The sequence below is a fragment of the Rana temporaria genome, chromosome 2, assembly GCF_905171775.1.
Source record: "Rana temporaria chromosome 2, aRanTem1.1, whole genome shotgun sequence".
Classification (NCBI taxonomy): Eukaryota; Metazoa; Chordata; class Amphibia; order Anura; family Ranidae; genus Rana; species Rana temporaria.
The window spans coordinates 407859558-407884540 of NC_053490.1; the positions used below are offsets into that span (position 1 = coordinate 407859558).

At 40.3% G+C, this 24983-nt stretch overlaps 1 protein-coding gene across 2 annotated transcripts in view; it reads right to left on the reverse strand.

The window, feature by feature from the left end:
• Positions 1–617: 617 nt before the first annotated feature.
• Positions 618–24983, reverse strand: part of LOC120927460 (steryl-sulfatase-like) — a 298126-nt gene continuing 273760 nt past the window's right edge. For both annotated transcript variants that reach the window (XM_040338156.1, XM_040338155.1), the window contains one exon: positions 618–1075. In XM_040338156.1, coding sequence (XP_040194090.1) covers positions 708–1075 — 368 coding nt within the window. In that variant the 3' untranslated portion in view covers positions 618–707. The remainder of the gene's footprint in view (positions 1076–24983) is intronic.

Here is a 24983-nt window from a genome sequence, read left to right on the forward strand (position 1 = left end):
CCCATTTTGTGCTCATTGTATCCATCTAGAGCACTATAGCAACTGTTGTTTCAGTTTGGACATATATCCTTGTTCTCATTTTTTTTTTATGACTTTACAAAATTTAGAGATTGGTAATTGTGAGACATGTTAACATTTTCTTGTTTTCCAGTTTTTAGAAACTCATTGGTACTGCAAACCTGTATTCTCAAACGTATTTTTCTAGTATTTTATCAAGCATTATGTTTAATTTTTCCCTTTATCTGGTTTAATCTGACTTTTGTTTTTGTAATATAAAAGGCATTTGGAAGATTGTTTTCTTGTTTAATGTAGCAGAAAGGGAGTAATATTTGGCTCTCAAACATCACTTCACATTTATAAAACACTGATGTATGTCCTAGCTAGTGATGTGCTAAAGTGAATCATTTCCCTGACAGAAGGACGGTAACAAAATATAAGTGAACATGCTGCAGGGTAAATATATAAAAGGGGCATGCGGTATTGTAAAACTGATGTATGTTAGAAGATTTACCAAGAATAGAAAAACATGATGAAATGTGTAAGGTACTGCCTCTGGTACTTTCTTGAAATCAAACTTCCACCTACAATGTATGCCATCCAGAAATCTAAGAAGAAAAAATAGATAATGCTTGAACTTTATTTTCTCAAGGACATAAAGTCCAATATTTAAGATTGACTTCACATTTTTATTTATATATTTGGCTGGTTCAGCTCATCCCCAATTCTTCATCATTGTCACAGTAACAAAAATCAAACCAGGATGAACAGCAAGCCTGAAGCCACGGTTTCCAAATCACATTGCTCCATGCTAACTGATTATCCACCACTTGAATGGTTTCTTGATGAGCTTCTCTGGCATGCTGAATAGTCTTAAGAATGTTATAGAAATTTGGTTCTGTTTCTGGCGTGATAGGATACTTTTCACTTGGATCTCTAGACAAGTCAAAAAGCAAAGGGGGGTTGTGCTGCTTGACAAAATCTCCATAGCAGTGACAGACATGTGAATTGAAGCAGCCTTCTGAACTTTCTGGATCAAAGTTAGGAGTAAAGAAGAATGCCTTCCAAATGGAGGTACCTAAAAAGAGAAAATAAACAATTACAATGTGTTTTGTGATCTAAAATTGCTACAAAAAAGCAGCGCTCTAGTTAAAAAAGCCATTCAGCTGCCTTTCAGGGCAGGACCCACATCACTACCATGGAAAAGACCCTTGATAAGAGGAAGGTTTCATGACATCACCTTACCAGTCATAAAACCCTTGAAAAATATATTTTTATTTTAAAAAGTGTGTGTGTGTGATTTTAGCAGGCCATCCAGGGTGAACATTTATTTTCCCACAACCACAGACATTGTTTATAGGGGAATCGTCTCCTACCGAATCATTGCATTTCCATCCCCGCCAGGGGGAAGACAGTGATTATTGATAGCGGTCATTTTGGCTGGTAGTGATATTTGCATGTAAGATCCGGCAGGCTGTCTTTACCCAAGTTGATTGCTCGATCAACTTGGTAGATTCAGCCTACCCATATCACTTTTAAAGCAGTTTCTTGTTTTCACTTTTGAGAAAAGGGCTTTAAATATTTGAATTAAAACAACCATTGTCTGGGTTTTTACTAGTTAAGCCGATGAAAAAAGACCGATGGACTGTTTTCAATCGGACAAACCGATCGTGTGTGGGCCCCATCGGTCTTTTTTCCATTGATGTAAAAAAATAGAACATGTTTTAAATTGTTCCTATGGATAAAAAACCGATAGGAAATTCCGATTGTCTGTGAGGAACTCCATCGAAGACAAAAACCACGCATGCTCAGAATGAAGTCGATGCATGCTCTGAAGCATTGAACTTCATTTTTTTCGGCTCGTCGTAGTGTTTTACGTCACTGCATTTTGGCACGGTCGGAATTTAGTCTGATAGTGTGTGTGCAAGACTGATGAAAGTCAGCTTCATTGGATATCCGACGAAAAAATCCATCGGATTTGATTCCATCAGAAATCCGATCGTGTGTACAGGGCATGATAGACTGCATCATATATGTAATAGCAAAATTAAAATAGGGAAGTGCAACCACACCCAGCTGAGCAGCAGGGTGTATTAATGAGTCAATTAGGTGAAATTAATCAAAAGTGAAAACAAACTATATAATCTAGCAATATGCAAAGCACACCACCGTGTTCTCCACCGGTCTCTATATGTGCTCACCTCACATGAAGACCCATCATAGGGTCTAATGGCACCTTCCCCTCAGGGATATAAATCCAGCAATCTGTTGTTCCTCTATCCTCATAAGAACTCCCAATCACTCAGATGCTGTTCCTCGTAGTTACATGTCATAAGGGCAGGAAAACATGCAACATAGTGTTTTATCATTTAAATACAACTATTGATAAAACCACAGTAAAGAACTCACATTTACAGATGCACTGTCCTGCAGCATGCAGGTAAAGCGCTTGTATGATAAAGATGGACAATCCCTGGATCACTAAAAACATCCACAGATCCTCAGCCCTGTGTCCCCAGCGGCTCATGAACTGCTTCCTAGATGGATGTAATGAAGTCACAGGCTCCACCTGGACGCGTTTAATCACTGTACTTGTGACTATATCATCGAGGCGGAGCCTGTGACATCATTACATCCATATAGGAAGCAGTTCAGGAGCCACTGGGGATACAGGGCTGAGGATCAATTGAAAGAAGAATTGAATACTTTCCTGCAAAACTGTGCAGGCCAGCTACATTATATTGCACCACAGATAGATGCCTCCATGTCCAGTGAGAAAGGAAAGAGGGAAGAAAGCCAATGTTCTTGGGCACAGTGAAGGAACTTCCCCGTTAGGGGAACAATGAGGACAAGTCACCGGCACTGGTAGAGCTGCACAGAGAAAGTTTTTCATCCTAATGCAGAGAATGCATTAGAAAAAAAAACTTCTTTAGAATCACTTTAAAATCCCCTACTGAGCAGTCTGAGACGGAATTGAGTCACTGCTGTGATTACTCTTTCCAGTTCTGTAATTAACAGATTTCTTGTAGCACAGGTGAAATCTCAAACAGCTGAGTATGTGAATACGTGCAAAGGAACCTGGAAGGGCACCTGCTGGCTGGATAGAATAGGATATAATATGATATATACAATATACTGTATAGCGTATGTACAAACTGCTATACATTCCTTCCAAGTATTCCATGTTCCATAATTACCCTGTACAACATGATAGTGAACATTTTCCTTCCAATATGCTCTACAAATTTTGAAAAATATATAAACAGCAGTACTTATCTTCCTTAGTATTTTTTGCAGCATAATATTTGTTCTAAAACTATATAAATTAGAACCCTCCTATCTGTAATAAAGGGCAGCTTAATTTCCAATGTCTCTTCTTACACTGCACTAAGATCATACTTTTATTGATGCTATTAAACCATTTTAATAGCATCAATTGACCACTGTGTGATATTAGTGTGCTTTCTTCACAATACTATATCGGTTGTTCAGCACAGAGGATTAGTGGTTAACATTCCTGCTTGCAACACTAGGACTTGAAGTTCAAATTCCAACCAGGTCATTGCATGAAGTTTTCACTCTCTCCCTGTTCCACACTCCAAAGACACACTAGTCTTGCCTTTATTGGCCCTAATATGTGTATGCATCAATGTGAGGCAGGGACCTTGGATTGCTAGCTCTTTCAGGGCAGTGACTGATACAAATGTACAAGTGCTGCATAAATTGTCTACAAAATTTGTAAAACGAATGGGAATCCTACCTACAATATAGTACTCACTAAATAAATATCAGGGAGGTGACGTCAAATATATACTAGAGCTACAAAATTAAAGAAGAAAAGAAAGGACTTATATTGAATTAATAGAACATATACAATACATTACTAGCACTTTATATAGACCCCCCCTCCATATACCAATACAGAACTTCTTATAACAAAGGGGGTTCTATATAAAATATTTCCCTCCCAAACACAATTTCTCTAAAAGAACCAAACACACTGTGTAGGGAAAAGGTGTACCCCTGGTGTACCTAAGGGGAAAGAAACACAATCCCCACAGTCAGCAAACTCACCTTCCCCAATATAGACACCCCCCTAAATACCTATTAGATGACTAAGCCAGCTATTACAGGACCACTGCAGCTTCTTCCTCAGATGGGTCAGTATATGTCTATATAGACACAAATGACATATCTCTCACTATCCCGTAATGGAAAGAAGCACTGTATTGTATCCACACTCTAAGGCCGCGTACACACGGTCGAACATGTCCGCTGAAACTGGTCCGTGTGTACGGCCTAGCGGACAGGTTTCTAGTGGACAAAAGTTTCCTAGCAAGCTAAGAAACTTGTCCGCTGGAAACATGTCCGATGGATAGTACACCTAATCGGACATGTCCGCTGGTTATGACGTGTAACCAGCATCCCGAAATCCCGCGCATGCGTCGAATTGATTTGACGCATGCGTAGAAGCATTGCACTTCCATGTTTGAGAACGTCTGTGTCTTCTACGTCACCGCGTTCTCTGTCCGCAGGGTGTGTACACACATCAGACCAAAAGCTCCCAGGAGACATGTCCGATGAAAACGGTCCGCGGACCGTTTTCATCGGACATGTCTCCTCGTGTGTACGGGGCCTTATACCCACAACAGTTTTCCCAGTCAGATGTCAGTCAGTCAATGGGGCTGTAGTGCAAAGGAGTTGAAAATGGTTACATAGGGAACAGTTCAAAGTATTTTGGATCCATTATTCAGTGAAAAAAAAAACCCTGACAAGCAGGTGAGTTGAACTAAGAATATGATCTGTCCCGGCTGCTCAATTAACAAGCAGATTATAAATGTTACCAAAAAGATGTATAAGCACTAAAATGATCGGCATGAAAGGCACTGCATTGATCCAATCTATTCATCATACTGGAGATTTTACACAGAATTAAATGTAACCAACAGCTTTAGGGGATTCCCACAGCATGCAGGTAAATCCTTATACTCACAGTCATAGATTAGACTTCTCAATGCTTTAGTATGCTCAAATTACTCACAGATCCCACTGGTTGCTGTAATCAGATCTCCACATGTAGTTAATGGAGCCAATTGATCAATATATTACTGGAACATACATCTCTCCAGCAAGTGGTTTCCTTTTCTGTGATGTTCTCAATGTATGCCAGTAGATCCCACTAGTTGCTGTAGTAAAATCTCCACATAGATCCCACTAGTTGATGTAGCCAATTTAACGATCGATGTATTACTGGTACATACGTCTCTCCAGCAAGCAGTTTCATTTTCTGTGATGTTCTTAGTTCATGCCAATCTATGTTAAAGTTCAGTGTTTAATCAGTAGCAATCACTCTCCTGAGTGATTATAGGTGGTTAAGATAGGTTTATCTGGTCAGAGAAACTCCTTCGGTCAGGGCATCAAATATTGAATCAAGTGTCCCCCAGAGTTGGTGCCTGAGTCAAAATAGGGTACGGGGGTGCATGTCCAAGCATTTACATGTTTTGTTCCTATGAACCCGGAACTTCATCAGAACACAAGTTCCCTATGTGATCATTTTCAACTCCTTTGCACTACAGTCCCATTGACTAACTGACATCTGACTGGGAAAACTGTTGTGGGTATTAGAGTGTGGATACAGTACAGTGCATCTTTCCATTATGTGATAGTGAGAGATATGTCATTTGTGTCTATATAGACATATACTGACCCGTCTTAGTAACGAGCTGCAGGTGTCCTGTGATAGCTGGCTTAGAGTCATCTAATAAATATTTAGGGGGTGTCTATATTGGGGAGTGTGGGTTTGCTGACTTTGGGGATTGTGTTTCTTGCCCCTTAGGTACACCAGGGGTACACCTTTGCCCTACACAGTGTGTTTGGTTCTTTTAGAGGAATTGTGTTTGGGAGGGAAATATTTTATATAGAACCCCCTTTGTTATAGGGAGTTATGTATTGTTATATGGGGGGATCTATGTAAAGTGCTAGTAATTTATTGTATATGTTCTATTAATAAAATATTTGGATAGTTAACTCTTCAGGGTGTGTAGACATTGTCACCACTATATACTGTAAATACCTGGCTAAAAAATAAATACATATTTGATGGAACTTGAGGTGAAATATATAATTGCACTTCTCCTGGAAAAACAGAGATGCTGCATTGGGGAAAATACATAGTTCACAAGAGAGTAAGAAGTTGGGAGATATTCTACACCTTTTTAATGTTGTAAACTTTATTTGCTTAGCTTAACTCTAGATTCTAGGAAATGTGTAAACAAAGAAATGACCCCTACTGCATACAACAATCCTGCAGTTAAATAAACTGACATGTTCCCACCAAATCTGTGTTTGTCCAGAATAATGTTACTATGCCATAAAAAGTTTACTCTGTGGGTAGCAATGTTGATTAATTAACTGCAAAGTACAATTTTAAAAAATAAAAATAATAATCCAAAACTTCTTAGTTTATGTTGAACATTCGTTAATGGTAGCACAAGATTAACAATTAACAACAACATATTCATTATCTAAATTTGATCTACAACACTGTGATCTTGTTTCTTACTTGGCTGATTTGCTTTAAAGCTAGGCTCCAGACACAATATTTTGTTTTATTCTGGGTACACAGTAGTGGGAAGGATTTAGAACTTCAGTTTTTTTTTTTTTGCAGTCTTTCCCCTATTTGAGAGAAATCCATTTAAAGCCCCGTACACACGACCGGTTTTCCTGCCAGAAAAACTGCCAGGAGAGCATTTGGCCGGGAAAACCGGCTGTGTGTATGCTTCCTCGCAGTTTTCCCAACAGGAAAACTGCTGGGAATCCCGGCGGGAAAATAGAGAACCTGCTCTCTATTTTCCCACCGGGATTCCCGGCAGTTTTAAACCCGGCAGTTTTCCTGTAAGGAAACACAGTGAGGGAGCATACACACTGCCGGGATTCCCAGCCAAAGCTCTCCCCACAGTTTTCCTGACAGAAAACCCGGCCTGGTGTACACGGGGAAACTTACCGAGCAGGTTCTCGGTTTTCCCGTCGGGATTCCCGGCGTACTTTATACCACCGGGAATCCCGGTCGTGTGTACAGGGCTTAACAGGGCCAGAGAAAATAACATAATGTTTGTATTGCTTTCTGTGCCTTCCTGTCTCAGTCATAGAAAATGAGGAAAATTCTCACCAATAGGGTCATCATTTTTTTGTTCTTTTCCACTCTATCTAAGGGCAAAAAAGAGGGCAGGCTCATGCAACACTTATGATGGCCATACACACTTCAATTAACAACATTTATTTTCCTATCAACAAAGTGCATTTCAATAGTTGAATGATATGATCAGAGAGATCTTATCTCTGTTTTCACCATGCAAGCCCATATACTGTTTGATCAAAATATGATCAGATACATGGTCAAAGCATTTCAGTGCTGCTGATCAATGTAACACTGTCGATAATTTTATGACCCGACCAATTCACTTAGTTTTACCAAATCTATTCCAAAAGAGGCTCCATTGATCAGAAGGGAAGGTATGACTATTTAATTGTTTGACAATTTGAGCTTCAATCAGATAATACAATTAAAGCATATATGGCCATCATTAGATAAATGCAAGCAACACATTCCAAATTGATCCATATTCATGTTGCATGTACATAACATTAGAATGTACAAATAAAAAGCCTGACGCATTTCAGATCATAGAACTCAATGGCAGGTTAAGGCAGCAATGCTTTAAAGCATTAAAACAGACAAGGTATCATTTTCTACTCAGAAAAGAGTACTGAAATACATAATTAGCCTTAACATCTAAATTCTTTTATTTATTAAACAAGTAAAAGGGAAAGGCACCCTTTAGATCATTATTACCAGTATAGCCATATATACTGTGCCAGTGACATTTAATGATGGTTATACATGAAATCAAAGGCGTGAAATGTGAGCTTGAAAATATACTGTACACCAAGCAATGAATATAAAATTAATACTGCAAAGGAAGTTGAAATTACATGTGTTGCATAAAAATACATTAGCTATTTAAATGAATTGAAGCAAGGCAAGACACTTGAATTAATGTTTAAACATTATTGAATGTCCTTTTTTAGCACAAGGAAAAAATGTTTGAATGCAACACAAAGATGTAAGGGAACATTATGAAAGGACATTAGAACATTTATAACACATCAGAAATGATTTAAGTTAGAATCCATTGTTGTATGTAGATAACTTGCTGGTTCATTTATCGCGATATACATCACTTCTCCTTAAATTCTGCTTAATGAGCAGGCACTAAATGTATATTGTGCCTCTATTAGTTTGTAAAACAAATCTTGACAATTCAAAGGAAAACTACATTGCTAACAGAGGGAGCACCAGAAATTAAGCCCCAACAGGTTACCGTCACTACCCCTCTTGTTTTATTTTGTGGGGAGGGGGTGAAGGGGTTGTAACAGGCAAGAAAGAAAGGGATAGAGTCAAACTAAAGAATTAATATTAATAGCATGTTACCTATGTAAAATGTAGGTGGGAAATAGGATTCAAAACAACTTAGCATTGAAGAAAAAAAAATATGCACACACATAAGCACATATACACATTTTAATGGTTTTGAGAATTTTTTTTCTATTTTTGAAACTATATTAATATGGTTTTATTATTAATATTTAAATTGCATATATTTCTTGGTTGGGTTGACTCAACAGAGGCACCAAATATCCATCACTCTGCTTTTGAAAATGTTTTATTACAGTTTGTGTCTCCATTGGAGACATTTTGTTCACTCCCTGCCTTGATGACCACATGGGATGTGAGGGAAAGTCTCCTCAATGTCTACAGTTAAAGCCAATAAAACAGAGGTTCTAACCAATCTGCACTCTGTCCAAAAAGAAAAAAACAAACAAAAAAAACAAAACAGGCTTTGCCTGGTGCTGTGCATTTATACAGAATCTGTATATAAGGTGAGGTGGAAACCTTGGATTTAGTTTTTGCCATAAGTCTCTCTAGCCTTTTTCTTCATTGTTCCATGCTTCCTTCTTCTATGCTACTTTTTCTCAATTCTTTCAAGAGAGAATGGAATTCACAGGTAAGAATGGAAGAATGGAATTTGCAGGTAAGTAAAAATTCCTTCTTATTTAAATAGTACAGTAAAGGGCACAAGAAGAATATTCATAGACCCTGGGACGTTCCCAAGTAATGTGTGACAAGGGTGGGCAACAACTAGGCAAAAATAACTGTGCCAAAAAGCCAGACAACAACAGGGCTCAACAGACCCAACTCATGGTAGATTTTGAAGAAAAATGACCCTCACAAGGGTAGCTTAACCACTTGCCGACCAGTCACCGTCATTATACTGCGGCAGGTCGGCAAGATCCTGCGAACCGTCGTAGCTGTATGTAGGTCCCTTTATGTGGGATAGCAGGTGCATGCACCCGCTGCATCGCAGGGGTGCCGATGCTCATGACCGGTGGTCAGATGACTGCCAGCCACGAGCAATCGCGAGCACGAGAGGCATAACAGGGTGAATGGATGAATGGATGGATGGATGATGGGCTGCTGCAGGTGCAAAGTCCAGATCTCTGTGCCGCTGACTGTTAGTAGGGAAATGGAGTCCAGGGTCATCCTTCCATCCAACTGCACCTTTCAAGACTGTGCCTCCACCACAGGCTCACCTGTGGACTCCCATATACACTATATTGTCAAAAGTATTGGGACACCTGCCTTTACACGCACATGAACTTTAATGGCATCCCAGTCTTAGTCGGTAGGGTTCAATATTAGGTTGGCTCACACCTTACAGCTATGACAACTTCAACTCTTCTGGTAAGGCTGTCCACAAAAGTTTAGGAGTGTGTCTATAGGAATTTTGACCCTTCTTCCAGAAGCGCATTGTGAGGTCATGCACAGATGTTGGACAAGAAGGCCTGGCTCGCAGTCTCCATTCTAATTCATCCCAAAGGTTTTCTATCAGTTTTAAGTCAGGACTCTGTGCAGGCCAGTCAAATTCCTCCACCCGAAACTCGCTCACTAATGTCTTTATGGATATTGCTTTGTGCATTCATGTGCAGCCATGTTGGAACAGGAAGGGGCCATCCCCAAACTGTAACTGGGATCATGAAATTGTCCAAAATGCCTTGGAAACCTAACACTTTAAGGGTTCAATTCACTGGAACTAAGGGGCCAAGCTCAAACCCTGAAAAACAACCCTGCACCATAACCCCCCTCCACCAACACATACATAAATCACACACGCATATGTAAACAGTGTTCAAATTACACATGTGAGGTATCGTCATGATTGTTATGCTGCGTACACACGAACGGTTCGTCTGATGAAAACGGTCCGATGGGCCCCATGTTTTTTTTTCCCATTGGTGAAAAAACTTAGAACCGGTTTTAAAATTATCTGATAGTTAAAAAAACGATAGAAAAAAACAATCGTCTGTGGGCAAGTCCATCAGTTAAAAATCCATGCATGTTCAGAATCAAGTCGACGCATGCTTGGAAGCATTAAACTTCATTTTTCTCAGCACGTCGTAGTGTTTTACGTCACCGCGTTCTGACACGAACAGATTTTTAACTGATGGTGTGTAGGCAAGACTGATGAAAGTCAGCTTCATCGGATATCTGATGAAAAAATCCATCGGTCCGTTTTCATCAAATGAGCCGATCGTGTGTACATAGCATTAGAGTAAGAGAAGTAATTTGAGCACAAGACCTCCTCTGTAACACTAAATGGGTAACCTGTAAAAGTTTCTAAAGCTTCACCCATGGAGGTTTTTGAGAAAAGGAAGAAATAGCTGCACATCCAAAGTTTCCAAAAGTGCCTTTTATTGCAGACGGTCAAAATACACCAGGGAAACCAGGTGCTAGTCACATATTAGGTGTGAAGCGTATCTACGTGACTAACGCCTGGTGTTCCTGGTGTAATTTGACCATCTGCAATAAAAGGCACTTTTGGAAACTTTGGGTGTGCAGCCATTTCTTCTTTTTTTCAAGTTTTTTTGAAGGCGGGACGGGGCTAGCAGTCCTACTTGGTTCCAATCAAGATATTGCACACACTCTTCTATGGAGGTTTTTAAGAACCGTAGTGTGTTGCCATTCCACGAGCGTGCACAATTTTAAAGCAGGACATGTTAGGTAACTTGTTTTTCTCATGAAAGTGTATTTTTTCCAGAAAAATTGCGTTTGAAAGACAGCTGTGCAAATACTATGTGACAAAATATTGCAACAATTGCCATTTTATTCTCTAGGGTCTCTGCTTACAAAAATATATAATATTTGGGGGTTTTAGGTAATTTTCTAGCAAAACATACGGGCCCGGATTCAGAGAGCAATTGCGCCTGCGTAACCATAGTTACGCAGCGCAATTGCTTACTTGCACCGGCGTAACGAATGCTCCTGATTCAGGAACCTCGTTACGCCGACTGCAGCCTAAGATATGCGTGGCATAAGGCTCTTATGCCCGCATATCTTAGGCTGCATTCTTGCGATGGCCGCTAGGTGGCGTTCCCGTTGTGCTCAGCGTATAGTATGCAAGTTGCATACTAACGCCGATTCACAACGTTACGGGAGCCCTGCGTACGCAGTTTACATTGTTTGCGTACGGCGGTTTTCGCGTAAGGCTGCCCCTGCTATTAGCAGGGGCAGCCAATGTTACGTATACCCGTCGTTCCCGCGTCGCAAAATTTTAACTGTACGTAGTTTGCGTAAGTGATTCGTGAATGGCGCTGGACGCCATTCACGTTCACTTTGAAGCAAATGACGTCCTTGCGACGTCATTTGCCGCAATGCACGTCGGGAAAGTTTCCCGACGGAGCATGCGCTCTACGATCGGCGCGGGAACGCGTCTAATTTAAATGATTCCCGCCCCCTACGGGATCATTTAAATTGCGTGCGCTTATGCCGGGCATTTTGCCAGAGCGCACTCGCAATTTACGGAGCTCCGTGAATCGCGGGTAGCGCAGAAAATTTGCGGGGGCGCAGGGCAAAAACGGTGCCCTGCGCCTACGTAAAAAAGCGCAGATGTTACTGAATCTACTGAAACCCCACTAATTTAAACTTGTAAACAAAAAGTCCAAGAAAAGGTGTGTGAAGGCATTTTTTTTTATAACAAACATGTCATACTTAACTGCTCTGTGCAATGGCTTTGCACAGACCTGTTTTGATCCTTCTCTTCTCAGGTCACCAGCTGACACTCTTAACCCCTCCCCCCTGCGGAATGCCCCCACAGAAATCTGCTTGCTCTGGGACTGGGTACACTCGTGCATGGTTTCTCCCAAGCTGCCTCTGTGTGTCTATGAGACACACAGAGTTTGGCCCGGCCCTGCCCCCCACTTCCTCCTCGCTGGCTGTGTCTCAGGCCTCGTATACACGACGAGTTTCTCGGCAAAAACTAGCAAGAAACTTGCTGGGAGATATTTTTTTGCAGAGGAAACCGGTCGTGTGTACATTTTCGTCGAGGAAACTATCGAGAAACTTGACGAGCCAAAAAGAGAGCAAGTTCTCTATTTCCTCGACGGAAGTCTCAAATTGGCTCGTCGAGTTCCTGGTCGGGCTGGTTTCCGACGAGAAACTCGAGCGTGTGTATGCTAAGAAACCCGCGCTTGCTCAGAATAAAGTATGAGACGGGAGTAAAAGTAGCATTTGTAATGGAGATAACACATTTTTCAAGCTGTAACAGACTGAAAAGTGCAAATCCTCTCTTACCAAACTTTTACTTAACACACAAACACATGAGATTAGCAAAAGCAGCCCCAAGAGTTTAGCCAGTGGAATCGAACTTCCCCTGCCGTTGTATGTGTAGGTCACCGCAGTTTGAGAAAGAGGAGATTTTGTCTTGACAGTGTGTACGCAAAGCAAGCTTGTCGAGTTCTTCGCCAAGCCTAACAAGGAACTTGACGAGGAAAACAATGTGTTTCGCCCGTCGAGTTCCTCGGCCGTGTGTACGAGGCTTAAGTCTTCTGCTCTTGTGCACATTGATGCATCAGGTTTGGGCTCAGGTGAGTAGGGGGGCTGAGGGAGAAGCTGCACAGCATAGTGCATGACGGTAAAAAACCTTCAGCCTTTACAACCACTTTAATGTTAACCATGAATTATAGCCCTAGAATTATTGTTTACACTTGGACAATCACTGTTTAAATATGCATGTAGAACCTATGTACGTGTTTACATTTGAAAGGGAAAGGTAATTTTATTTTTTAATAACGTTAATGGTTTTTATAAAGGGGCAAGCTAAACACCCTCCTCACCCCCCACCCATCCTGACAGAGTTCTGTAAATAAATACACTACAAGTCCCATCTTTACCACTGAACACAAACTGGTAGTTCTCAATGCAACCCAAGTGGGGTGATCAGCGGACTCTTGTCCATATTTGTACCTAAAGTCCTACAGAAGTACAGGCAGAGAACTGGAGGAATAGTTTGCAAGAGCCTGACATTGCACCTGCAATCCAATGAATGTTGGTGCACTGCTTTGCTGGCTCCTGTGAAAAATAAATAATAATAAATGCACAAATTTTTCCTAGAAAAAAATTACAACTTATTTTTTTCTTAAAGGTGAACTTTTTTTTTACACAATTTTGCGACTGCTTTGGCTCACTATTACAAAACTACAAGCAGTATTTTTTTATGGAAAACAAATCTCTCATCTTTTTCAATGCTGAACAACTGCAATAAGAGGAGAATTAATGCAACTCAATTAGTGTAGCTGCTAGCTGTAACTTTGAGCTACATCACTTAACGACAACATTAAAATACAAGCAAACTGAAAATGTTTAAAACCTGCTGGCCTAGATTTATCAAAGTGTGCTAAGGTTGTATACTCCTTATCTGTCATTTGCTTGTATGAGAGATAAGGAGTCCTAACATTAGCACCCTTTGATAAATTGACTTCTTTGAAGTCTAGCTTAAGAGCATACAAGAATCCTTGTACTAGCATTCATGTTTGCCTCTCCCTGTCCCTCAGTGATAGCCATGATGTATTTGAGAATTTTGATTACACCCTGATTGCAAATTATATGTGGTTAGGAGTTAGAAATCCATTTAAGACATTCCCAATTATTACTGCACTAGCTTCTGTTTTACCATCAAGTGAAAAATACATTATTCTTCTTAATTACATTAGATATTTAAACTTTTATCTAAAAGAAGCACTATACATGTAACTTATTCATGCTCAACCCACAGGGTAAATTTCAAATGCTGATCATGAAAAGCAGCAAAAAAAGTAATTTTATCCTTGTAGCTTGGATACAAACTATCTTTGTGAATTTGTAGTGATATAAAAAAATATGTTTCTATAGTTAACCCTGGCAAACCCAGCTGTTATTATTTCAGTTTTAGATTAAGGCCTCGTACACACGACAGGTTAACCAGAGGACAACGGTCTGATGGACCGTTTTCATCGGTCCAAACCGATCGTGTATAGGCCCTATAGGTTATTTAACCATCCTATGGATTCCTAACCGATGGAAAAAAACGATCATTAGTAGGCACGTCCATCGGTTAAAAATCCACGCATGCTTAGAATCAAGTCGACGCATGCTTGGAAGCATTGAACTTCGTTTTTTTCAGCACGTCGTCGTGTTTTACGTCACCACGTTCTGACACGATCGTTTTTTTTAACTGATGGTGTGTAGGCACGACGGACCATCAGTCAGCTTCATAGGTCAACCTATGACAACGGTCCTTCAGACCGTTCTCATCGAATGGACTGATCGTGTGTACGAGGCTTAAGGCTTCATGCACACTGGAAAGCAAAAAACGGCTAAAAGAACGCTGGATAAATAACGCTAATATTTTAGCTTTTTTGCCAGCATTTATCAGTGTTTAGCACAGTGTGTACTGTAAGCTATGTTTTGTAGCATTAGCATTAATAAACGGGGGCCGCTGGCATCCTTAACAGCCAGTGAAATTCTGGTTGCTAAGGAGTGGACTGGGAAATCGGATGCTGCATCCTTAACAATGAATGAGTCATCAACTGCAAGCAGGGTTCCCCGTTGAAAACTGAATGTAAAAAAAACATTGCCGGCAATGAAAAAAATTGTGAAAAAACAGTGTGCCCCGCCCCCACCTCCAATCCATACCAGGCCCTTCGGTAGCAGCAAAGCCCACATGACCACAGACATGTGGTCAAGCAAGTATGGACAGGGGCGCTATATATTATTTGTGGCATACTGGGTAGCCGGAAAGGAGGCAGGACAGGACGCACCACTGGAACTTTTCCAGCCACCCATGTCCCTACAGTTGATGATGACAATGAAAGAAACATCCTCTCCACTTTGTCTTACTTCTCTTTCTCAATGCCTCTTTCTGGTGTGTTGTCCTCTGATCTTCCAGTCCCACTTAAGCTTTGATGAGACAAATATATGGCTCTAGCTAAAAGATGTCATGCAGGTAATCAACTACCACTTACCACTTTTTTGAAAATACTCTACATTTGCCTGTGCCTCATACCCCAGAGATTGGACTGCTTGGAGATTTGAATGACTTTATACCCCAGACACATGCTCAAACTTTAATCCATGGGGTTGATTTACTAAAGGCAAATCTACTTTGCACTACAAATGCATTTGTAAGGACAGTCACTTTAGATCTGAGGGGAAGATCTGAAATAAGGGGAAGCTCTGCTGATTTTATCATCCAATCATGTGCAAGCAAAAATGCTATTTTTTATTTTCCCTACATGTCCCCCTCAGATCTACAGCAACTACACTTTCAAGTGCACTTGTAGTGCAAAGTGGATTTGCCTTTAGTAAATCAACCCCCATGTGTTGCTGTTTTTTGCTAGGAAATTGTTAGGATGGAAAAATAATGCTGCACACTCCATACAAAGCCTTTATTGTTTGTGAATAATGATCTACCTGTTTTCAAGTTGATAAATAAGGGATGTTTGATTTTACATTTTATCCACTGAGGGATTCGCCTTTTCTCACTTTAATTTTGGAAATTAATTTTGGAAATTATTTGATGACCAAAATTCCTTTTAGTCAATCATACATTTTGGATTTTCATTATTTTCACGTTATTCATCCTTCTCATCATTGATGTTGATGTTTGGAGGGTTTCAAGGAATAATGAGTGAAACACATTTTAACTGGCCAGTCATTAATGTTATTGTGCATTTTTTATGTATTTGCTGAGGATTTTATATTTAATTTATTGGCTAGCGCCATTACACCCCCTCTTTTCAAACATAAGCTGTGATGCCAAGAAAATGCCTAAAACCCGGACAGGACAAACCCCCGCTATATTTTTAAGTTTGTAACAATGCCCTAGCAATATGTGGATGAGTCCAGGTATGAAGCCTAGTCTCCATATGTAATATAATTGGTGCTATGTTGAGAGACTCAAATGCAGTAAGATCAGACGTATTTCCAATTTTGACTGAAGCAGATAATCATATTTAAGTTTGGGGCAATTGGAAAAACCACAGATTTATCCCATCCAACTCGCAGGCCGGAGACCACCCCAAACTCCTCCACCACCCTCATTAAGGAAATAAAGAACATCTCTAAACCATCTAGATAGATCAATGCATCATCTGCATAAAGAGAGACCCTTTAGATATCTCACCATAGCAGATGCCCCCAACTGTCGATTTCTGAAATATCTCTGTTGGTGCGTACCCTGGCCCTTGGATTAGTATAGAGCAAACGTACCCATTTAATGTATTGAAGACTAAAGCCCATCCTTTGCATGGTTTTCCAAAGAAAGCACCATCTAATAGTGTCAAAAGCCTTTATCACATCCAACGAGAGCACCAAACCACTTTTTTGGTCAGTAGACACTTTACATATGCGCAGATACAGACAGCGAATGTTATCATAGGTGCTCTTTGCAATAAATCTATCCCCTATTTTGTAGACGCTATAACTTTTGCACAAACCAATCAATTTACACTTTTTGAAAAATGGTAGGAATCTCGCACCAAACTAACAATAATTAAATAAATTGAATAAATTATATATCATGAGTGTTAATATAAAGCTGCTCCCCAAAAAAACAGTGACCTGAATCAGTATTGTGAAAAATAGAGGGTAGGGGGCGCTGAGTGCCTAGAATATGTTAATACATAAATAAATATATATAAAAAGTGAAAAGCAAAACTAACATTAAATTGTGCAATGTGAATTAAATTCCAGAGAGCACAGCGGGACCGGAAGTACGCGATCGTGCGTAAAGAGGCGCCTGGTTACGCACGATTGTGCACTTCCGGTCCCGCTGTACTCTCTGGATCCGAGAGTTGGAACGCACGCCAGCGTACCCAGCGTGGAACAGTCTCCTCACCATTACAATGCCGAATAGCCTCAGTGCTGGAACACAGGCACTAACAGAAGTAAGGGGCCATTTGGCACTGTATGGTTTTATATTTTTTACAATAAAACGTTATTACTCTATGGCGGTTCTCCCTTCTCATTGCTCGGTTCTGTGACATTGGGAGTCTGGCTGCACTAAAGGATCCAAAGCTGCTTATGGAGATCTGAAGCACTGGGCTTGTGATCATAAAGCTTTCTTGACCTCTTTTTAAATAAATAGGTCAACACCTTGTGGTAAGGAGCCATCCATTTGAGCACATTTGGGGTGATTCTTTGTCTTGGTGAAGGTGGAGACCCCTATCAGTGAATTTCGTTGAACACAAGCTTACACTGTATTTCTACTATTGGACACAGTTACCTTATGAATGGACAGAATTCTCACCGCTACAGGTGAGCCTCGTGATGATCAGGGGTTGTTGAACCACCAGGGTGCTGGCAATGCGGTAAAGGCAAAAAACAAAAGAACAAAAGCTGGACAGCCGCACTCCAAAATTTTCTTTAAAAGAGATGTCTTTATTTTCAACTGTGCTACAGTCACTGCAAGCCCACAAAAATCAGTATGGCCAACGTTTCGCACTGGCGTCAGTGCTTAGTCATGGCATACGTTGGCCATACTGATTTTTGTGGGCTTGCAGTGACTGTATGCACAGTTGAAAATAAAGACATCTCTTTTAAAGAAAATTTTGGAGTGCGGCTGTCCAGCTTTTGTTCTTTTGTTTTTTGCCATTACCTTATGAATGGACTTTGCCTTGTTAATGTATGTGTTATTATTAATTGTCACAATTTAATTCACATTGCGCAATTTAATGTTGGTTTTGCTTTTCATTTTTTATATATATTTATTTATTTATTTATTTATGTATTAACATATTCAAGGCACTCAGCGCCCCCTACCCTCTATTTTTCTCAATATACGCTTTTTGCAATTTATTTTTCCAAAAATATGTAGAAGAATACATATCGGCCTAAACTGATATATTTTATACATTTTTGGGGGGTATTTATTAAAGCAAAAAGTAAAAAATATAGCTTTTTTTCTTTAAATTGTCTCTCTATTTTTGTTCATAGCGCAAAAAAGTAAAACTGAAGAGGTGATCAAATACCACCAAAAGAAAGCTCTACTTGTTTGGGAGCCACGACAGCGCAATTGTCAGTTAAAGCTACACAGTGCCGAATCGCAAAAAGTGCTCTGGTCAGGAAGGGGGTAAATTCTTGGTTAAACTAATACTTTGTTGAAGCACCTTTTGATTTTATTACAGCACTCAGTCTTTTTGGGTATGAGTCTATCAGCATGGCACATATTGACTTGGCATTATTTGTCCACTCTTCTTTGAAAAAACAAATCTGCCAGATTGCAAGGGCATCTCCTGTGTACAGCCCTCTTCAGATCACCCCACAGATTTTTAATGGGATTCAGTGCTGGGCTGTGGCTGGGCCATTCCAAAACGTTAATCTTCTTCTGGTGAAGCCATTCCTTTGATGATTTGGATGCATGCTTTGGGTCGTTGTCATGCTTAACCCCCCTGGCGGTATTCCCGAGTCTGGCTTGGGGTAAGATTTTTATACCAAAAGCGGTATCCCCGAGCCAGACTCAGGCTCGCCACGCTGCAGCCAGAGACAAAGTTACTTACCTTGTCCCTGGATCCAGCGATGCCACCACGCTATATGAGCGAGCGGGACCTCGCTCGATTCACACAGTGTCCTCCTGTGCGCCGGTCTCCGTTCCCTGCGATGTTATGATGCACGGGGGCGGAGAACGGCGCCAAATTCAAAAAGGTAAACCTTACACCTTACATACAGTATACTGTAATCTTATAGATTACAGTACTGTATGTAAAAAATACACACACCCCTTGTCCCTAGTGGTCTGCCCAGTGCCCTACATGTTCTTTTATATAATAAAAACTGTTCTTTCTGCCTGCAAACTATAGATTGTCCAAAAGTGTCCCTTTATGTCAAAAATGGTTTTAGAGCAGCTAGAAAACAGTGATAATAAATTATAATCACTTGCAGAATTGTGCGATAGCCATTTGTGGGGAAATTCGTCATAAAAAAATGTAAGTGAGTTATTCCTAAGAATTACAGGCCTACAATATAAAACGCCAAATTTCCTTGCAAATAATGGCACCGCTTTCAGCACCATTTTTCTGAAATAATCATACCACCAGGGAGGTTAAAGATGAAGTTCCTTTTCAGGTTTAGCTTTCTAGCAGAAGCCTGAAGGTTTTGTGCTAATATTGACTGGCATTTGGAACTGTTCATAACTGCACACCACAGAAACGTTCCAATTATTTTATTCCAAAAATAGCAAATGATATTTTTTGGGGATATTTATTATAGCAAAAAGTAAAAAAAAAATGCTTTTTTCCCAAAATGTATGTTTTTTTTTTTTTTGTTTATAGAGCAAAAAATAAAAACCGCATAGGTGATCAAATACCACCAAAAGAATGCTCTATTTGTGGGCAAAATTTTGTTTGGGCGTAGCGTTGCACAATTGTCAGTTAAAGCGATGCAGTGCAGTATTGCAAAAAGTGCTCTGGTAAGGAAGGGGGTAAATTCTTCTAGGGCTGAAGTGGTTAAAACCAGTAAATAATTAAATAGAACATTTCCTATTTTGCTTATTACACTCATGTAAGATCCTCTGTTCTTTTCCCCTCTTTCTTTCTTTCTTTCTTTTCATTTTTCCCTTTTCCTTCTTTCCCTCCCCCCCTTTTTTGTTTTTTCTTTCCCATTTTCTCAGAATTTTGAAAGGTTTCTATAGGAGTATAATTTTATATCCTATCTTAGGGCCAGATTCACAAAAGGGATACGACGGCGTATCTCCTGATACGCCGTCGTATCTCTGTTTCTATCTATGCGACTGATTCATAGAATCAGTTACGCATAGATAGCCAGAAGATCTGACAGGTGTAATTGTTTTACACTGTCGGATCTTAGGATGCAGTACCGCGGCCGCCGCTGGGGGGAGTTTGCGTCGTAAACCAGCGTTGGGTATGCAAATTAGGAGTTACGGCGATCCACGAAGATTTTTCCTGTCGTTACGGCGTCGCAAGTGTTAGATTTACGTCGCAAAGATAGGGCACCTTTAACATGGTGTAAAAGTACTCCACCATGTTAAAGTATGCCTGTCTTTCCCGTGTCGCTTTTGAATTTAAAAAAAAAAAAAAAAAATTCCCAGCGTAAAAGTCTTTTTTCACGTCGCGATTCACAAAACGTTGGCGCGTCGTAATTTCGCGCAAAGCACATCGGGAAATTTGCGACGGGAGCATGCGCAGTACGTCCGGCGTGGGAGCGCGCCTAATTTAAATGGTACCCGCCCCATTTGAATTGGGCCACCTTGCGCCGGACCTGTTTACGATACACCGCCACAAATTTCCAGGTAAGTGCTTTGTGGATCGGGCACTAAATCGAAAAAATTGCGGCGGTGTAATGTAAACCGGTTACGTTACGCTGCGCCCGCTCTACGTGAATCTGGCCCTTAGTTTGTTGTATAAATACCTGAATTAAGATATACTAAGACCCCTTTCACACTGAGGTGCTTGAAAACTGCCCATAAAACGTTGCACGTCATGTGACTCAAAAGAACAATTTTGCGGTGCTTTTGAAGCACTTTTTGTGCGCTTTTGACGTGCTTCCCATTCATTTCAATAGCGAGGGGTATTTTTGGGGGGTATTTCTGAGGCATTTTTGAGTCGGTTTAAACGCTACAAACATGTCTGAAAGATGTTGCTTGCGGGACTTTTTTCACTGCCCTGCCAGAGCCCCAGTGTGAAAGCATACATTGATATTAATGGGAAGCAGCTTTCAGGAGCTTTGCAGGTGCTTTTTTTAGCAAGAAATCACATGAAAAGCACCTCGGTGTGAAACGGGTCTTAGAGGTACTATAAATATCTCTGTTTTTGTTATGAATTTTAGGCAAATTTTATTTGTTTGAAAGGAAAAAAAAGGAAAAAAAATGATAAAAATTTAGTTTGGGTACAGAGTTGCATGACCGCACAATTGTCATTCAAAGTGTGACAGCACTGAAAGCTGAAAATTGGCCAGAGAAGGAGGGAGTGCCTGGTATTTAAGTGGGTAAACCCCTTGCAGATCACACTCACTTGTTGAAATTTAAAATTTTTCATCTATTGGCAGTTTTTAAAACTACCTACAGTAGATCTCATTTACATGCATCATGGATTATTAGTGATGAGTTGATACATGAAAAAAGACTGCAGGAGATAGTAAACAAACTGACCAAATGTGATTTTCCTCAACAAGACGTACAGAAAGAATGTATGGCAGTTAAAGAGCCTTTTATTTCTCAAAGTAAAAAAAAAGTAGAAATGACATTTGCATCAAAGTATCATTCCATTCGTAATAAAATGTTTGCTGATATTAACCACTTCAGGACAATTTTCAATTTTCAGCACTGTCGCACTTTGTCATGCAACACTGTACGCAAACTACATTTTTATCATTTTGTTCACACAAATACATCTTTCTAAAAAAAAAAATAGGTTTCTTTCTAAAACCTAGAAGATGATTGGTTACTATGCAGAGCTGCACCAGATTCTGCATACACCAGTTTTAGTAAATCCCCCCCAAAGTGCATTACTGGTTTGTGCGGGCTGAGTGTGTGTAGCCAAGGCTACAACTTACTTCACGTTTTTAGGCAGAAATTTTTCATCCCCATTTTGTATTAATTGTTTAAATATGAACAAAGAGGGGACTTCATCCCTATGAAAGATATTCCACGTCAATTAGGAATTACTATACTTGTCTTAGCACTTATGTCATTTATATGATAAAGTGTACTTGCAGACTTTGTTATATTGGTGAAACAAATCAGAAAGTGAAATAGTTGATTGCTAGACATAAGTATGCTATTAAAAATAATCGGATGGATCAGCCTCTGGCAAGACATTTTATAGAAAAATCAAACACGGTGTCCCAATTAAAATGTATGGAGAGTGACTTAGTTCAAAAATTAAAACACACAGGAAATTGGGGATTGTTATTAAAAAAGAAGGGGTTCTTCTAAATACACAAATAAAATGTTTTATACTCATTTGGGCTAAATAATGATATTGACTTGTATTTGTTAGTTAAGCTAATTGTGATTACTAATATTCTCCCAGGTTTATGAAAGGTTTGATGTTTACAGTACATTCAATCAGCAATGAAGAGATGCCACTGACACTCTAGATGGTGATCCTCCAATTGTGTGGATAAGATGAAAATCCAAGGTACATGAAAGAAATATCATATAGTGTCGTACCGCAATTAAATCGAATTATAGTAGCACACCAAGGAAAAGCCACCACTGATAGGTATCACCAAATAAGGGGGACTCTTACCAGACACATAAAAACAAACAGCTTGTGGCCAAACCCAGCCAGGGCCTTTAAAGAGATTGCCTCCAATTCACCAGCCAAAGCATCGGAAACTCTCACAAGCAGCCACAGCGATGTATATCACCAAAAGAAAAATGAATCCACATAGTGATGTACCGTAGATAATAAAAAATGTAATAAAACGATTGCACTTACATGGAAAACAGTCAATTTCAGCATAAAAAATCGAGCCGGCCGGCTACTACGAACGCCCGTCCTCCGGGACCAAGACGCAGCACGTCAAAGCGTCTTGGTCCCGGAGGAGACACTTTGACGTGCTGCGTCTTGGTCCCGGAGGACGGGCGTTCGTAGTAGCCGGCCGGCTCGATTTTTTATGCTGAAATTGACTGTTTTCCATGTAAGTGCAATCGTTTTATAAATTTTTTTATTATCTACGGTACATCACTATGTGGATTCATTTTTCTTTTGGTGATATACATCGCTGTGGCTGCTTGTGAGAGTTTCCGATGCTTTGGCTGGTGAATTGGAGGCAATCTCTTTAAAGGCCCTGGCTGGGTTTGGCCACAAGCTGTTTGTTTTTATGTGTCTGGTAAGAGTCCCCCTTATTTGGTGATACCTATCGGTGGTGGCTTTTCCTTGGTGTGCTACTACAATTTGATTTATTTGCGGTACGACACTATATGATATTTCTTTCATGTACCTTGGATTTTCATCTTATCCACACAATTGGAGGATCACCATCTAGAGTGTCAGTGGCAGTTCCTGATAAAGACCCTAGCTGGGGGTTCCAGCTGCAAGCCTTGTTTGCTTGCCCATCTGGTAAGCGCATAATCAAATATTTATCCATTTCACTGGTGGAGGATCTATGTTTGCTAGTCACGTTGTGTATGGAATTTAATATTTTCATTCAACATTTCACTCACGTGATGTGAACTTACACTACAATTTTTTGCCCATTGGACTTTATGGACATTATTTATATCAATCTATTTTCTTACTCACTTTAATTTTTATTCACTTATGGTTTAGCGCAACTGATTTTTTCTTCTCTTATGTATATTGTGTGTATATCACAATTTTTGTTGCAGCTCACTTATTCTTTGTTTGTTTAGTTAGTTAGCGCAGTATCATATTTCTCCTTGCCAATGAAGAGATGCAACAGCCACTAGCATCTTTCATTAGAATAACTTATGGGGTTGATTTACTAAAGCTGGAGTGTCAGGAATCAGCAGCAGAGATGGTCAGAACTGTGTGGCTACACTCCGGAAACTGGGATCAGACTGTGTGAGATTTATTTTTCAGTGAAACAAAATCCTCCCAAACACCAGCGCACACCAAACATGAAAATATAAGTGAACCAAAAAATCCTGGGACAGAATACTTACAAACAGAAGCAACAATTAACTGTATATACTATATATATATTGTATGGTAAGAATGGATAAACAGGGAAGATGCAGGAAACAGATGGAATGGGGGATCCAGGACTGGGTTTAGATACAAAGGGAGCAGTTAAAAGGCACAAGGGTAGGAGATGCAGGGCAGAAGCAGGATCTATGGTGAACACAATCTGGCAGCAGCATAACACTAGAGTGAGAAGCACTTAGCAGGGAGGACCTAAATACTCTCCCAACAGCATGTATCAGGTGGAAACTGATAACTGGGGACTGCTGGCTGCTAGGAGATACCTGCTTGTAAACACTGGAAATTTGACACTTGCCCAATGAACCACAGTGTCACCAGCAGGTGATCCAGATCCTAGCATGGAGAGTGCAAAATCTGGTGCAGCTGTGCATGGTAGCGAATCAGCTTCTAAGGCCCCTTTCACACGTGCGGACCGTATGTCCGCTTTTTCATCCATCCGTTTGCGGATGAAAAAGGGACATACATTGGTCCCTATGTGATTGCATAGTAATCGTCCGCCTACGCAAACATCCGATTTTGCAGACGGAAGAAGATCCTATTTTTTCTTCCGTCTGCAGAGCAGATCGGATGAACACGGACATACGGTAGAGCAGAGAAAAGACAGGGTGGTCCCTGCACAGTGTGCAGAGACCGCCCTGTCATCCGCCGGCTCAGCAGGGATATACGGAGCGATCCCCGCTGAGCTTACGGAAATACGGAGGTGGATCATTACTGATCCGCCCTGTGTGAAAGGGGCCTAACTTAAGCTTGTTCAAATAAGCTTTAACAAAAAAAGCTGACTTCTGTGCAGAGCTGCACCAGATGTTGGACTTTGCAGTTTAATTACATCAACCCCTATCGATCTAAGCTTAATTTTTGATTAAGAGCCCTTACACACTGTGCGGGCCATAGCGTTGGTGGTAAAACGCTGATATTTTTACCGCCGA